The following is a 16373-nucleotide window of genomic DNA, read 5'->3' as shown; positions in this document are numbered from 1 at the left end:
TCTTCATTCTCACCCACATTTTTTTTATTTAACACACAACAAAAATGAAAACAAAAATATATTCCACTCAGTGTGGCACAGCTTTCATTTCAATAGCACTTTCTTTTGCATGGACAAATGCCAGAAAAATAGAGTTGAGATCTAACATCTTCCTTTTCTGTCTTTGAACAATTGAAATTAGACCATGTCAGCAAGAGCTCTTATTGTTTGGTGGTTCTGCCTGGCTGTACAAATGCTTCAACAATTTGTCTTTGCAATAGGAGCTCTTAGATGAAATGCTTCAGGTCACCTGTGTTCCCAAGGGTGTGTTTATCACTGAGGAAAGTAGTTCATGCAAGCACCTCCTTGTCCTTTGCTTTAGGATGCATTTGTGAAGGTTTCCCTTTTAAAAACAAAAATGCACCTGAAACACAATGTTGTACTTCTCACAACAGGAATATAAATTAAGTTTGGTACCACAGTGTTTGGGACAGTCTTGCAGGAATGGCTTTGAAATTTTACAAAAGTGAAGAAAGTGCTACAAACAAATGGTGACCCACAATCCGGTATTGGTCCTCCTCATCTTCTGAATTGATTAGTAGCTACATGATACAGCTAGACTAGAAGCATAGGAAGGCAAATCTACTTTGCTTTTTTTAATGTAAAAAGGGAGTAGTCTACATTACAACGACACGGAATTGCAGAAGTTTATATATCATAATAAAAAAAAAAATTCGCTCTTAGTTTGGTTTATATGAATACATCTTATTTCTGGTTTACCAGGTTATAAATAAGTATTCCAGGCTAGCTCCTTTATTGTGTTTGCAGCTTGTCCGCGTTTCCCTAGCAACATCTTCTCAGTAATTTTCAGTACTTCCAGTTTAGTTATCATCTGTTTTAATCCTTACATAGATCTATTCTACATACGTATTGAGAACATAAACTTGCCAGAATTGTGGTCCGTCAAGTCTGGTACTCTGATTCTGGCACTGGCCAACAGCAGATGATTTGCAGAAGGAGTAAATTTCTGCAGTAGCAGACACAAGAAATCTGGCTTTCGTATAATGATGATCTCATCACAATTTCTGATCGTTTCTGCTAAGAGTTTCACTATAAGGCTTTGTCTCCCCTTGTCTTCCATTTATTTATTATTGTCAATTAATCCTCTTTTGGGTATTTGAATGTATATTTGTTTGTTTGCCTATGTGTTACTTGTGTATTTGATTCTCTTGGCTCATCTTTTTGGTGGTGTTTGGTGGCTAAGCAGCAGACTAGTGCTAGTTCTTCTTGTGCGAGCAGCTTTTTGTGATCAGATAAAAGTACAACTCAATCAATGTAAAAACCTACAGTAGAGAAAGACCTGAACATCTATTTACTTCTCTGGGAAGCTAAATACTTTTCAAAACTCTCTTCCTCCTGTCAACATTTCTTTACATGGAATAGTGCATCTGTGATACCCTCTCCCATTTAACACCCAGCTCCTAACGATGACTGTTAGATGCCTCTGAGACCCCTCTGGTTGTATGCACTCTTGTTAAGGCAGGGTGACCGGTAGAGTATAGAGAGCCTTCTGAATTCTGACGTGTTTCTAGTGAAGTTTGGCACCCTTTCCAGATTCATGTGCTGAAGGATGAATCTGAGCAGCACAAATCTTGTACTGTTTCTCTTTTCCTGCTCTCTGCCCCATGACTGTCTGATTTTTCTTTCTGTCATTAACTTGCCATCATATTGCCCATCAGCCTTCTTGCCTTGGTGAATGAATTAGTCCCCTGAATGGACCAGGTAAAATGGCTTTGTGTGCTGAGAAGGTCAAGATACTTCAGTACTTGGGCCCACTTCTGTCTATCTGTTGTTGTGGCATTGGTGGTTTTACTGAATGCTTCAAGACAACTTTGTGTTCAATGGCTAATTCAGAGTTTCTCTGCTGCACTCTTGATTAGACCAATAAAGTGAAGACAAATAAAGAGTGAACATGAGTGTGAGACCTAGCATGGAAGGCTACGTTCAACACAATATTTTTCCTTGGTCTTTTGTTTCTGGGCTTTGACAGGGTTTTTTACCTCTGGCTTTCTTGTGGCTTAGTTTCTGAAGTTACTGCTCTGTAGAAGATTGGCTGCCATACCTCAGGCTTGTTTGGGTGGATAATTAATCAGATTACATCAATTTTAGGTTTCAGCATTTCAGCTGCGTATCTATAACACGTAGAACCTAGGAACAGGAAAAAATTGAAATAACATTTTTTTTTTTCTTTTTTGTCCCCGCTCTCCACTCCTCCTCCCTAACCCCCATGTTTCTGGAAAGCAGGATCAGCAGAAGTCTTCTTTCACCTCAACTCTGTCAAGTGAAGCATCTTGTTGTCTTTCGTCTCCTGAAAGCACTTTCAACTCCCAAGAGTCATCTTCTTCCTTGACGTCCAAAGTGGTTTATTCCGAGAGGCAGTCCTGGCTTGACCTAGTTAACAGCTCTGCCACAGAAGAGGGTGATCAGCCTTTAACTTTCTGTGTACAGATTCACTCTGATGAGCTGCCAGAAGTAGACTGTGGAGACGCGGCAGAAAGCCAGGAAGTCCAGCTTTCCAAACCCAACGGTGGATCCCAGAACTCTTTTTTAGGTCTGGATACACATTGTCTAGCTGTGCCGGATGCAACAGGACAGAGATTGCTGGCCAAAGGTGAGCTAATGAGAGAAGAGATTTTTGTCTGCAGAGCCATACAATGTGGGAGTTCAGGGATTTTCCTCAACTTCCTTTCCCCTTCCTTCCTTTATGTTCTTCACTGAAGAGTTTTTCCAGGGGCACATCATTTATAACAAACATTTAGTTTATTGCACGTTAAATATATAACCTAGTATCTAATTGGTAAGTACCTTTACAGCTTTTCTCAAATGTTACCTATTTGTTAAGATCATAGCCTTGGTATAAAATCCTAACATGGGCATATTTTTATTAGCTTTCTTTATTTCAATACAGCTGTCTTTTATTAGTTAGGATTGAATCAAAATTTTAAGAAAGTATGTCACAGAACTGACACCCTGAGCAAAATAGCTTATGCAGGAAGTGGTGAACATGGGGTTAGGTCAATCTGATTTTAAAAATAAAAGCAATTGCATTTACTTCCAGTACATATTTGCTATTTGTTTCATTGAGCTTCATTGTAATCAAGGGGAAACAACCAGAATCCTGAATCAGAAAGTCCATTAAGACTGGATTTTGCTTAAGCAAACGGCTATCTGCATAACCATCCTCCTACCAAAATGTACTGCTAAATTAAAAAGGTGGCACAGTTCCAGAATTTGGTCATTGTTACTGTTAATAACTCTCCCGCCATAGCGAGACAACATGTCTTGCCTTTTGAGCAAAGCTGCTTCTTCCTGCATTAAAAGCAGTTGAAGCATAAGAGGCGTTTCTGGCATACAATACGCTGAAATGAGGAGATACTCAGCATGCTGCCTAGAGGGGTAACACATAAGGAAACAACGATGATGTTCTGCATCGGCTCTACCCAGTATTCCAAAACCTTGTAAAGAGTTGAAGTGAGTACTTTATTGCCGAAAGAGCAGTGTTGTCTCAGTACAATGCAAAACAAAGGTGCATCCAAAAGCTGAAGGTAATGTAAAGGGGGAAAGAAAGAGCATTGAACTTGTTGGGAACTTACGGTACTTCTCTATAGGTGAGCTTGGCAACTGATTGAAAAATCATAGTATAAGGCACATTAGTTATATTGCCAGTCTCCCAATTGTTTTACAAATATCAACAGTTAGCACCCCTTTAGTTTGTCATTTTTTGTTTTTCTGATTTCACAAAAAAAAAGGAAGTTGAGCGAAGCACAGATTTTATCAAAAGTGAAAATTAATTCAGAGTGTTTTGCGCTCAGCTTCATTATCCATCTTCTAGGCTGCTCTGCTAGAGACTTCTGTTGCAATGAAGTTCAGTAAGAATTAAAACCAAGAGTGAACATATGTACTATTTCTATGTGGTGGAAAAGAGTGGATGCTTTCAGAGAGTTACTGTGGAATCTAATTCCCATAAGCTCTGGCTTTGCAAGTAGTAAAAAGGCTGAGGCTGGCAGAAATGGAGTCCCTAATGAAAAGGTCACAAAGAAGTAGTAAATGCATTGTCTTCTGTAATTTCACCTTCTGGGTTAAATTTGACTAAGTAATGCCTTTGGGAAACATAATTAGGTACATTCAGGTGGACTGTTGGAGTGTAGGTCATATATGGCATGGTGGCTTATAGATCATGTTGAACAAGATTCACTGGTTGCTCTTCAGAAATCTAAACTTTTGCTTACAATATGTTACTGTGGTATTGCCAGCAGTCCTGCAACAATGCGTAAGTTAATGCTTTTCATCGTAACTGTAAGGGTGACAAGTACTTTTATGGATGGTCATAGAATTAGCATGACATGTCCATACTCATTTAAGGCATAGTTTGATAGGCTTGATAATACTAACCAATAAAAATGGAATTAAAATGTAAATCAAGGCATGTTTTGAGTATATTCCTGCCATTTGCAAGGTGGTTTAATTTTCCCCAAAATATTCCTGGGGAAACAAATTCTTCCATTGCTTATTGCTTACTGATGGCCAATCCTAATCACAGAACACTTCCATCCTAACCACACCGATGATCTCTGATGGAATTCCAGAAATAGATCATTTCAGTGAGACAGTCACTATGGAAACTGTATAACCTCACTAGTTACTGTCTGCATCATAACCCGTTGTTGAGCAAGTAAGGCATACACTGTCCACACGTTTTTTTTTCCTCTATTAGTCTGCATAGTATGGGGATGGGATGGAAAGTGTTGGCATGTGGGGCCCTCCCCTGCAATGGCCACTGAAAAAAGAAATGAAATAATTTGCAAGGAGATTAGTTAAGCTACTTCAACTTGAGAATGAGGGAGAAGAAAAAGGATTAACGTAGAATAGCAATTCAATTCCAAATGAAAATTATCAAAAAGGATGCAATTCTGGTTCTGTGGCTTATCCCCCAAGGATTTTCCCCTCCAGCTAGTTGATAAGGATGTGCACAAATACCGTGAGATGGATTCAAATTGTGGGGTAAAAGCTAGCTGCAAAACCTCATGATTTACAATAACTAGTTAAGAACACCCTTGTTATCTGATGCGAAACAAGAATGCATACCTCAGCGCAGTCTGTATTATTTGCTTTACAACGCTTTCTGACAGCTCATCATGTTTCAGAGTAATGAGACTGCGTCCAGGAGGAGACAGGTCCTTCTTGCATTGGCACCTGTCCTGAAAGCACGTGTCCCGTGTGCGTAAAGCTGGCCCTGCTGTTATCGGAACAGCTATGTGGTCTTTGAACCCGCTCTCCACAGAGCCTTCATGTGTGTCCATACTCTCTCCTTCTCCTTGTGAGGATAGAAAAAAATCCAGTCACACACTCTGCTTTGTGGCCACGTTCTGCTTAGTAAAACCCCATGAGGGATTTTTGGTTGTAGCTGATAGCAACCTAGAGCTGAGGTGAAAGTTTTCAAAAACTGAAGAGGACTTTTGTTGGCAAAAGTCAGAAATGGAGGCCAATGTGAGATAAGTTGGTACCTAGAAGGAAGAAAGAGTAGCTGTGGCTTTGTGGGAAGAGTTTATCATGAAAATCCAAAAATAGCAAAGAAACCTCAATGATGAGTTAAACGATGAAGTTTCTCAGAGATAAATGGATGAGTCTCTGTAAGAGAAACTACAGATTCAACTAAATGATCATGGATTATTTTTTCAATGAAAATTATTTAATGAAATCTGCTAAGCAACTGTAAGCGCCTGGTGCAATGAGCTGAGCTGTGCCATATGATATTTTTAACAACCTTTCCAGCCAGTCTTTGTGGTGTTATGAGCATTCTCAGTCTTAATTCTCAGCACCAGTTACTGGGGAGAGGTTCCATACCAGAGGGTAATACAAAGGTACAAAAACGAAGAGTTTAAGAGCTTTCCCTTCTGAAAGGAGATCAGCATTAGGTTTCCATTTACCCTGCGGGAATATTTAATACTTCCGTGTTGCAGCTTGCTTCATGCACAGTGACAAAGGATTTGAAGCTGCCTGTGACACAAAGAAACTGAAAGGTAAACAAGAAACGGTTGGGAACACAAACGACCATCTGACTACGTGCTCTATATCCAGAAGCTGGCCTTGCCCTGTCTGGGATGGCGAGACACATTCTGAAGCCAAACTCCATCCTTTGTATTTCTTCTGGCGACTTCTGGAACAAGAAGTATCTGACTATGACCAACCACCACCACCGTCAAAATCTATGCGAACAAAAGGAAGCCGCAGAAACCGAGATGTTACTATAAGAACACAGGAATGTGTGTTTGTATTTATTCAGGGATCTTCTACTACAGCAATAACATCCTTCTTCCTTGCATTTTCTGAGGGTTTTATGGTCGTGTGAAGTTAATCTGTCTTGGCAAGGAATTCTTATGGTACCACTTCTGGTTTATTTATTTTACCTTAGCTCACAGAACTTGGTCTGTGCTGATATTTTGAAAAAACCTGGAAAGCTTTTTGCACACCACTTGAATTTTATCTGGGTTGGTTTTGTGGGAAGGAATTGGTTAAATAGGAGCTGGATGCAGCCGATTCCTTCTTTTTTCAGGACTGATATCCTCTTCCCCCCTGAAGTCTGTCTGTGCCAGTAATAGCCAGAACAGTTCCTCTGGTGTGCTCTGTCCCCTTTGGTCCTTCTGCAAAAGTTACAGAAAATGGCTAGATTGTGGCTGAGACTAGCCAAGAAGTATGTCTATGGTGAGAACAACTCAGAGAAACAAATAGAGAAACAAATGTGTTTGATTATTTTGCTATTCATCAAAAGGGCTTTAGAAATCACTGTGAAAACTATGGTGTTATGGTTTTTTGAACTCTCTGAGAGATACTTATTGGTGTTGTTTCTGGTTCAGTCACAGTTTGTTAAAATGGCATCCCTCACTGCCGAGTCCACTGTGCTGTTATAGTCCAGAACATTTAACTGTTGGTAACACGCTTTTCCTGTTATTTTCTCCCACTATCTCCCACCTTTAGTTCTGCATTTGCCAGACAGGAGTTTGCATAAGCTCTGCCCTCCAAATTCAAATATTTCCTGTCTTTTCTTTTCTGTAGTTCTGTGGAAAATGTGATTCCCTTGAGGTGTCATCACATTTCCATTGAAAAGTCTTCTACCACTATGGAGAATGGATGGGTGTGGGGTGGTGTGTGTAGGTAGGTAGGTAAGGGCAAAAGTGGTTTATCATTTTTTCTTCTCCCCTCCCCAGCCTGGGTCTATACGTTGTCCCACTGGTATCAAAGGTTGTGGCAGAATCAGAAACAGGGGTGTTGGCACAGCCACAAGAAGCTTATAAGAGTAGCAAAGACAAGAGGAAGAAGCAGGGTTTTTTTTCCTGGGATTAATACACAGTTGGAGAGCTGCGAGATCACAGAGAACGGGAGAACAAGTATTTACATTTCAGCTTAGAGTTGGTAAGATACGTTCTGTTGGACGTGGTTTCCAATGCAAAATGCTTTTTCAGCCAAACATTGCCAATTTCTATATCTTTACTGCTGTGAAACAATTAGCTTGATTTTTCACAGCTGCTTTTTGGAAAGTTCTGGATAATTTCACATTTGTAGGCTTAAAGAGCATTAAAGTTGAGTTTTCAGGCAGGCTCTTGTATTGCTGCTGCAAAGTGGGGAGTCTCAATACCTTAATGTCTCCCACCTCTGGCGAGTTGGCCGACAACATGGTGGCAGCTGAAAACCGAGGAGGCGAAGAGCTGGCGTCTTGAACCTCTGGCAGCTCTCTCTTGTCTGTGATACCACCTATTAGTTAGAGGGGAATTCCAGATCAGTGGCATCAAGCCACAAAACTGTGTTTTACTTCCCCTGAAACAGATTTTGTCAGAAGTTCTGACTTGCCTAAAATATGACTTTATTTTCCTCACCCTAACCTAGAAGGTCTCTTTCTCTTAAATGTTAAAATAGCTCCGGTCGTGACTTCCCTTTTCCTTGGGTTAGCAGTGGTTCTTTTCCACTTTCCCCATTGTGGAGTCTGACAGTGTTAAGAGCTATACAAAACTATGTAGTTTTTCCAGAAGTGCTATGAAGCTTTAGCAGACTGCAAGGCTTGTGAGTGAAGGGTGTTTTGCAGAAGCCCAGGAAGACTGATCCTTCCAGTGGCATCCCTCAGCAGAATTTAATACTGCCAAGGGAACGGAGAAGCGCCCAATGCATACGTTCCCCTGTGTGCATGTGCACTCTCATGGATGCACACAATATGCAATTTCCTTCCACTGTTGCCTTTGTTCCTTGCTGCTAATCCTTCAGTAGGTCCTGAGAGAAAAATGAATGTATTTTATCTTTAAAACAGGATGTGATAAAGAAGTGCTGTAGTAGAATTTCAGTTTCCTAACTTGCATGCCTGAGACAGAAAGCGCTTAACTTGAAGAATACTGGTGGAAGAGATAACATGCAATCTTATATTTTGAATGTGTCTGATATTAGCTGTGTGACCCGGCTGGAAAGACTCACTTCAGACCGGTGCTAGTGGGGCCCAACCTATCCATGTTATTAAGAATTTTTGCTAGTGGAATATATCCATCATTATAAACCTTCTGAGGTTAACAAAGATCAGAGAAGGGGTGGTACCTTGATCTTTGGGAAGCCGACACAGACAATCTGTTCATTTTTACACCAGTGTTTGAGTTCTATGTGCTTTTTGCTTTGTGATGCAATTTTACTTTGTGATGCAAAACAAATATTTTGTAACAATTCAGCGGTATGGTCTAGACAGCCCATGTTTCATAGGAAGCATCCACATCACTGAATCCTAAATATACAGAACTGGTGAATGACTGTGCTTCTATTAGAGACTTTGTCACCTGCAGGTCAGTGCTCTGACTCCAGGTGCAAGGGAATTAAGCAATACGAAGTCCTGGGAAAATGTGCTGTGAAGTTTGAATCTGGAGAAAAAGTCCAGTCTGCACCTAAGCCTTGAGTCATGTTGCTTTATATCTATTATTCAACCTTATTTGAATGTTTTGTGGGGAAAACAAGCAAGCAAATAATAGGTAGTTTTTCCTTCATTTAATTTCGTGGCATTAAGAGGCTTGCGAAATATTGTAGTGTAACACTGTGAGTGAGGAGAAATATATTTTCTTATCACAGATCATTTTATTGGTCTTGTTAATTGATTGCTAGAAATAATGCTTCTCCCCTTCCTCCATTACCTCTCCCCCTTTCAGATTTATAGTATCAACCTAGTGTGTTCACTGGCAGCTTCAAGCCTGCAACACGTGGGCTTTTGCTTTCTGGGCTTGGCTCAGGAGAACTCAGGACATTGAAGGTAAAAGTCCAGACAGGTATCAGACAGTCTGGCTTCAATTCATAGAGGTTTGTTGTCAGACATACTCTTTGTCGATAACACCAGTATCTGCTTCTATACAAAAGCACAATATTAAGATACTGCTTTGTTGTTTTTTAACTGTTGTGGGACAATTTCACTGTTCATCAGTGTAAAGAAAGATGGAGACAAAAGTACTATATGACTCACGCCTGGCTCTACACAACCTGTGGGTTTCATTCACCCTTTTTTCCCAACTGTTTCTTGAAATCCCGTTTAGCTGCTTCACTGTCACTCCCTGGATCCACCCGGTCTGAAGAATCTAGCACATTCCCTTCCCTCTGAAATTACCTGACCCTGATCAATCCTTTGGGGGTGGGAGTGGTGGAAGAATAAGAAAGAGGAGAGGAGTTTGAGGTTGCAACCTTGAAAGAAGGCAAGAGCTGAGTGCACATCATTGCCGGTCAAGTGCATCGTCTGGGAGCTTTTTGCTGGGCTTTTCTAACCCCGGCTCCTTCTTTTTTCTGTGCTGACTACTTCTGTCTTCCTTACCTTCACCAACAAATCCATGGACAATATCAGAGTACTTAGCGTGGAAGAGTGTTCAGTGAGAGTGTTTGCTCATGCTCACCCTTTTAGGACACTGAGGAGCTTCATGAGTTAGCCTCAAAAAACTATCTGGAGCAGGGATCATATGTCCCCCGTGGCTTACCTGTTTTTTAAAGTTGCTGGACAGGATCAATGCAGTGTTTTTTTGGTTTTTGTTTTTCTTCTTGCATACTCTTGCTTGGATATCTGATAAGGGTGAATTTATTTGTCAAAGTTATACTGTGTACAGTCCTGATGGGAGATGTCTACAGTAGAGCTGAGCCAGTCCTGTGCAGGAGCTGGCTAATGAAACAAACAGCTGCTTCATCCCAAGAAAGTAGGCAGGAAGTTAGTTATAATTACGAGCCTCATGGCATGAGCCAACAGTTTTCAGGAAATACTACTGCTGTGTATTATGCCTTACACTTGCATTTTTTTTTCTGTTTCCCGCAGCTTGTTAAATATACAACAGTTCTCCTTTTCCTCCCCCAGCACTGTACCAATGTTGGAAGCTATATTTAGTTCTTGTCGAGTTACAGCAGGCTTTTTATAATCAGAAAGTAGTGAAAAAAAGGCCAGCAACACAGTGAAGGCAAATATTTGTAGCATATCATAAACCTTTCTTGTAATCTAAATATTTAGAAAGAACAAGGGTGTAGGAGGATGCTGCACTTTTTAAGACATGGGAAAGACAAGGAGCAGCCTTCTAAGTGTGCTGACATGTTGGAGAAGTCTCTCTGCTGTGGCATGAGTGAGCAAAAGGACTTCTTCCTTTTGTTCCGAACACGTTTGCTGACTGAAGATGATTTAGAAAAGTCAAGGTCTAACATTTCATTAAAAGAAAGAAGTGCTCAGCCAGCTTGGCTGGCACACGGAGGACTGCAGTTGAGAAGAACCACCACCACTATCCCCAGTGAAATAAAAACAAATATTATCCCAGTGGCTCTTGATGGACTGATTAGCACCCTGAAAACACCCATAAATTTAAGATTTTCCTTTAGTAAACACTGAAGTAGAAAAGCTTGCAGTATGGACTGAGGGGCAAGAAGAGAGTTGCTCAGTCTGTTGCTGAAAATGGCCTTCTGCCAAAACGCCCCTATATACGCCTGGTATATTTTTAGTTTCTGACTGTTCATTTTTAAGTTGTTTTATTCTGACAAATGTCCCTGCTTCAATTTTTATCTTGTGTTGCGCTATTCATTCTCAGCTGTTTGTGAGGTTTTCCTTTTGTGTCCTCTCTGTCATGGAAGATGGTGCTACAGCTTGGGAGCCATCAGAACAATTCAAGTGGAGATAATCAAGGCTTTGTTGTGAGGCACCACAAGCAAATTCTGTGCTGCAATCTGTGAAACTCATGAGTTAAACATCAGGTTCCCCAAGGGTTTCTGCTTTAATCTGTTTTCTAGGGACCTTCTTTTGGGACCCCTGAAACGTTCCTGTGTTTCACTTCATTGCTCAACTTTTTTAAGCTCTAGTTTCAGTAATTAGCAAAACCTGAATTGGTACCAAACAGAATTTGACCTGTGAGTTGCCAGGTGGAAATATAATTCACTGTGTGCAGCATGTAGGGAAAGGTGAACAGGTGTAGATGTTGTCAAAGTTTTTTCATTCAAAGGTAGCATTATTGACAGTTGTTCAAAGTCTGTGATATATTTGAAGCGTTAAAGCAGCACTCTATCAGTGGAAATACATGCTCATATCTGTTTCGATCATGACCTGATTCTTAAAAACATTTGAGTTTGGTAGTATGTCTTTTTCATATGCATTATTTCCCTATAAATTACCCTAACAATTGCCCCTGGATTTAACTCTAATACCATTACTTTTTGACTTGGCTAAGAGCCTTCCTGATGGCTGAACTTAACATTTCTGCTATCATCTGCTGCCATATTCACATTCTCATACCCAATTTATTCTTTTGCTTGCAGATCAGGAAAAATGTGATGATGACGAGATGGAGCGACTTTACAAGTCATTAGAACAAGCAAGCCTGTCTCCCATTGGTGATCGTCGGCTGTCAACGAAGAAGGAGCTTAGGAAGTCATTTATCAAACGCAGCAAAAACCCTTCCATTAATGAGAAACTCCACAAAATTCGAATGCTGAACAGCACATTAAAGGTGAGGTCGCAGAGCAAGCCAAGAAAAAGCCTGAGAGAAAGAAACAGTTTGGCTGAAAAAAGAAGCAAGCTTAGGCTTCAGCCAAACTATAATTACATATTTACTTCAAGCCCCAGAGAATTTGGTTAAGTTTTTGAAATTGTTTTCTACTTCATTCTGAATACTGATCTGTGTTTTGTTGTTAAATCTGAACTGGAAGCAGAGGCTCAGAAGGGACTCTTCTTGCAGGCGTTCCAGCCCATTTGGAAAATTTAATAAAGCAAGCTTCTCCTAGTTAGCTGGAAAACGTGCAAGCTCAGCTGAATGCACTAAACAGGGGAGCCTTAAAAAAGGAAGAGCAGACAAAGTACGTTGATGATAAAGGACACGAAAACGACCCTGAGCCAAAAAAAGTTTTCCTTATGTGATTATTGGAGAATGTACAGGATGTGCCAAAGCTATTGTAAAGACCTCCTGTAACTAAAATATTTTTAATAACAAAAGCATCCTGCTTTTATGTTGGAAACGTATCGTGAACTGGAGGGGTGGAGGGTTTCAGGGGACGTTCCATGAAAGGGCCAGTAAATCTGTCTGGAGTATGGGGATTTATGAGGCTGTTTACTTGCCAGCATCATTTCAAGTGTCACGGGATTTCAAAGCCTGCTTCTGAATGGCACTGAGGGAAACAGAAAGCTTAACCATAGTACTTAAATTGTAAGGAGAAGAAAGAATAAATGTGAACCTGGAGCTTCACTTGTTTCTTTTTCTATGCATTAGAAGCAAGAATTGAATATCTTGTTTCAAGTGCGTGTCTTTGGCATCAGGCATTGTACGTTGGAGAAATGCACGAATAACTCCTGCTGTTAGCACAATCATTGATTTGGTTATTAGTGACAACAGAAGGAATGGCTTTGGCACCCCGGCCTGTGTTAAACTTCCTGAAGATACAGCTGGAAAGACAAGTGGGATTATGGGCATCCTCCCCATTGTTGGGCTTCCAGGTTCCGTATGAGACCTGGTGAAGTCTTTCCTCAGTGTTGAAGAATCTTCAGTGACGTGGTACTGACCATAGCAGTATTAATCTGCATCAGCAATAAAGTGAAGCCGTCATATAACAGAAAGTTAGTTTAAAAAGCATGCTTACGTTATGGGACAGGAAGATAAATACAGAAACATAATGCAAAGTTTCCCCCGATAGGAGCCTCCCTAATAAATCTAAGAACCAGTAAGTGCAAAATAGAGTTGTATCTTGTGGGACAATCGATTTCATGAGTATGGACCTGAATGGGAGCCTAGAAGCTTTACTGCCAGACATGAGCAAGGACAGCTTTGCATTGATTTAGCACAGGAGTATCGTATAAGTTGTGACTAGCAGCGTTTATAATCTTAGACTTGTCTAACGCTTGTATTTAATATGGAAAAACGATTTTTAGAGTGCTCATAATGTATAAAATGTGTTGATCTTTTTTTTGCTTTCTTTAAACTAAGAAATTGGAGTATTGACAAGACAAATATAGCACAGACGTTTTCTCACAGACACAAACAGAATTCTATACACAGTAGTGTTTAAGTTAGCCTGTCTGAAAGGCAAATGCCTGCAGTGGGAAAGTGCCATATTCTTTGCATCACTGGGATTATGTGCATTTAAAGTCAGTTTTCTTAATGTATAACATGAGACATGAGATAATTTGAAAGGATCTATTGGAAATTTAAAAATCGGGAAAGTTTTGCATCTGATCCACATTTACTCTGCTTTAATTAAACCCCTATTAGTTTGAGACAAGTGATGTATGCAAGATTCAGTGCAATTTTAATTTTGGACTTTTGACTCCACATCTTTAACAACAGATTAATGTTGCTGCCACAATATATCATTAACAAAACATGCTTTGGATAGTTTGGAAGAGAGGGAAGCTGTGTGCAAATTTATCACAGGCTTAATGAATGTGGGAAATAGACTTACTGCTACAGAAAAATTCCATGGCATGGCTTTTTGCCACCAAGTTTGTCCTGGGAATACTCTTCTCTCCCTTCTGTCTCCTTATCTCCGCTTCTCTTGGGCTAACTGCACATATCTCTGCATCAATGCCAGAAGTCCTCTTAGAAGGGCTAGCACTAAATCTGGAGGGTAAGACCTGTGTAAACCAACAGTTGAACAAGATTTTCTGTTTCAAAAGTGGCTCAGGCATCACAGGGATTAGAGTAGTTGATAGTTCATTAAAGTAATAGTGGGATATGGATGTGTAAGCAGCTGATTCCTACTATTGGGAAGCATCGCGAATGTGTGGGAGTATTTCCAAGGCAGCCACCAGCACAGAGTGTCCTCAAGCATGATGAAACTGGTGGAAGCAGGAGAAGATGGTGAAGAACTATTCCAATGCTTTCACAGAGACTGGGGGGGAAAGGAGCCAGGCAAAAGGAGTAAAGGTTTGTTAGTGCAGCACGGTGACTCCATTAAGAAATCATAGCTGCTAACAGGGGTTTTTCTATCCTGTGCTTCTCTGCATGGATAGGCAAGAAGGGCTGGAAAAGCAAAGTCGTTCATTGTGCCACAAAATGCGAAAACATCAATGTATATAAATGCCTGAATAGAGAGTGCAGAGAAGAGGGAGACAGGGTCTTTTCAGTGGCGCCCAGTGACAGGACCAGACACAATGGACTAAAACTGAAGCAGGTTCCCTCTGAACACCAGGAAACATTTTTTTGCTGTGAAGGTGACTGAGCAGTAGCACAGGTTGTCCAGAGAGGCTGTGGAGTCTCCATCCTTGCAGATATTCAAAAGCTGGACACGGTCCTAGGCAGCCTGATCTAGGTGTCCCTGATTGAGCAGCGGGGTTGGACCAGATGATTGACCTCCAGAGGTCCCTTCCAACCTCAACCATACTGTGATTCTGTGACATAAAGGTTCTCAATCTCCCTATACCAGTGACTGTTCAAGTCTTATGATTGAACCAGGGGGTCTGCAATATACAGCCTTAGCCTCTCTTGTCTAAAAGTAGAGACCAGATTTGTTGTTAGTAGCTGGCAGTAGATCTATGAGCAACCACATGTGCTTTAGCCACCCAGAAACTCTACTGCCAGTGCATGGGTTATATCCAAAATTATTTTCTTTCTAGGTCCCAGAGAAGAGACATTTCTAATATCGTCAGGGAATAAGTATTTTTTGAGAAAGTTGGAATTGGTGTGAATTATAGAAATAAATGCTGTTGTGTCTAGTTTCATGCAAGTACTAACTTGTTGTGAGACAGCATAACTGTCTAATTTTCACATGAATTCTCTCTTGCAAAGTTTTGTGAAGAATCCTATAAAATTAAAAATCTACATGGAATCATAATCTTGCCTTCAATAGGGACAAATTTCTGCTATGGACTTAACTTTAATGATGTGCATTCTAAAAATGGGAACAAGTTGCCAGGAGGATGGATAATTGGCCATCTCCTTGTGACATGGTTCTCTAGTGTTCCCAGAGTGTTTTTATTACGGACAATGAACTCGACAGTTTCTGTGGGAAATAACCACTTGTTCTCTTCCTAGTGTAAGGAGCATGACCTGGCCACAATTAACCAGTTGCTAGAGGACCCAAAGTTGACTGCAATGAAGTACAGAGAGTGGAGGAACACAAACATCATGCTGGTCCAAGATATCTATCAGCAGCAGGAGGTCCGGGACATTTCCACGGGGAATAGTGAGGAGCAAGAGATGACTTCACAGCCTATCGCTGAAAGTGCTATCTGAGGCCATGGTTCGATGGTTCATGGCAAGATTTTTCCCCATGGGACTTCACATACAAGCACTTTAAACTGCTACATTTTGAGGTTTGTTTTTTTTTTTCAAGAATTCTTTGAAAGGAAAACAACCACTTCTCCAAAGATTTAATTCCTTTTGCAAAATTTATTTCATGTCAAAAAGGCAAATCTGCCAGATTAAAAAAGCATGCCTGAACCTGGGTTGCTTACTTAAGAAGACTATTTTATGAAGCAGTGAAGAGACGTTTTTTCATCTTCAGAGAATTAAATATGTCCAACTCCTGGAAGTCACAGAACTGTATAATATGAACTGTATAAATGTGAGATCCTTGGGGTTGTTTTGACCAAGTAACTTACTGTTAAAGGAAGCTACAACAATGCCAACAGGATGTAGTTTACTCTCTACGGTAACCTGATGTATGTGTTTTCACCTCTACATTCACTCCGTTCTACCAGTTTAAACTGAGACAAATAAAATAGCAATTACGCATGAGTTTATACTACAGACAGCTGTCAGGCACCCAGTTTGTGCTCTGCCTGGTGTTTTATGAGTTTCAAATTTATTTATGGATCAGACCAAGGTACTGTCTTTCTACATGAAGAAGAGAAGGTCTCTCAATGTTTGCTAACATGT

General features: G+C 40.5%; 1 protein-coding gene across 1 annotated transcript in view; it reads left to right on the top strand.

The window, feature by feature from the left end:
• Positions 1-15728, top strand: part of IPCEF1 (interaction protein for cytohesin exchange factors 1) — a gene marked incomplete at both ends in the record, with an annotated part of 40301 nt that extends 24573 nt beyond the window's left edge. The window contains 3 exons of the mRNA XM_082480718.1: positions 2488-2650; positions 11824-12014; positions 15528-15728. Of these exons, the coding sequence (XP_082336844.1) occupies positions 2488-2650; positions 11824-12014; positions 15528-15728 (555 nt within the window). The remainder of the gene's footprint in view (positions 1-2487; positions 2651-11823; positions 12015-15527) is intronic.
• Between the last annotated feature and the right edge of the window lie 645 nt (positions 15729-16373).

This window comes from Vanellus vanellus (assembly GCF_965231255.1).
Source record: "Vanellus vanellus genome assembly, chromosome: 3".
NCBI lineage: Eukaryota > Metazoa > Chordata > Aves > Charadriiformes > Charadriidae > Vanellus > Vanellus vanellus.
The sequence above is the reverse complement of the archived record's forward strand: the minus strand, read 5'-3'. Positions and strand labels throughout refer to the sequence as shown.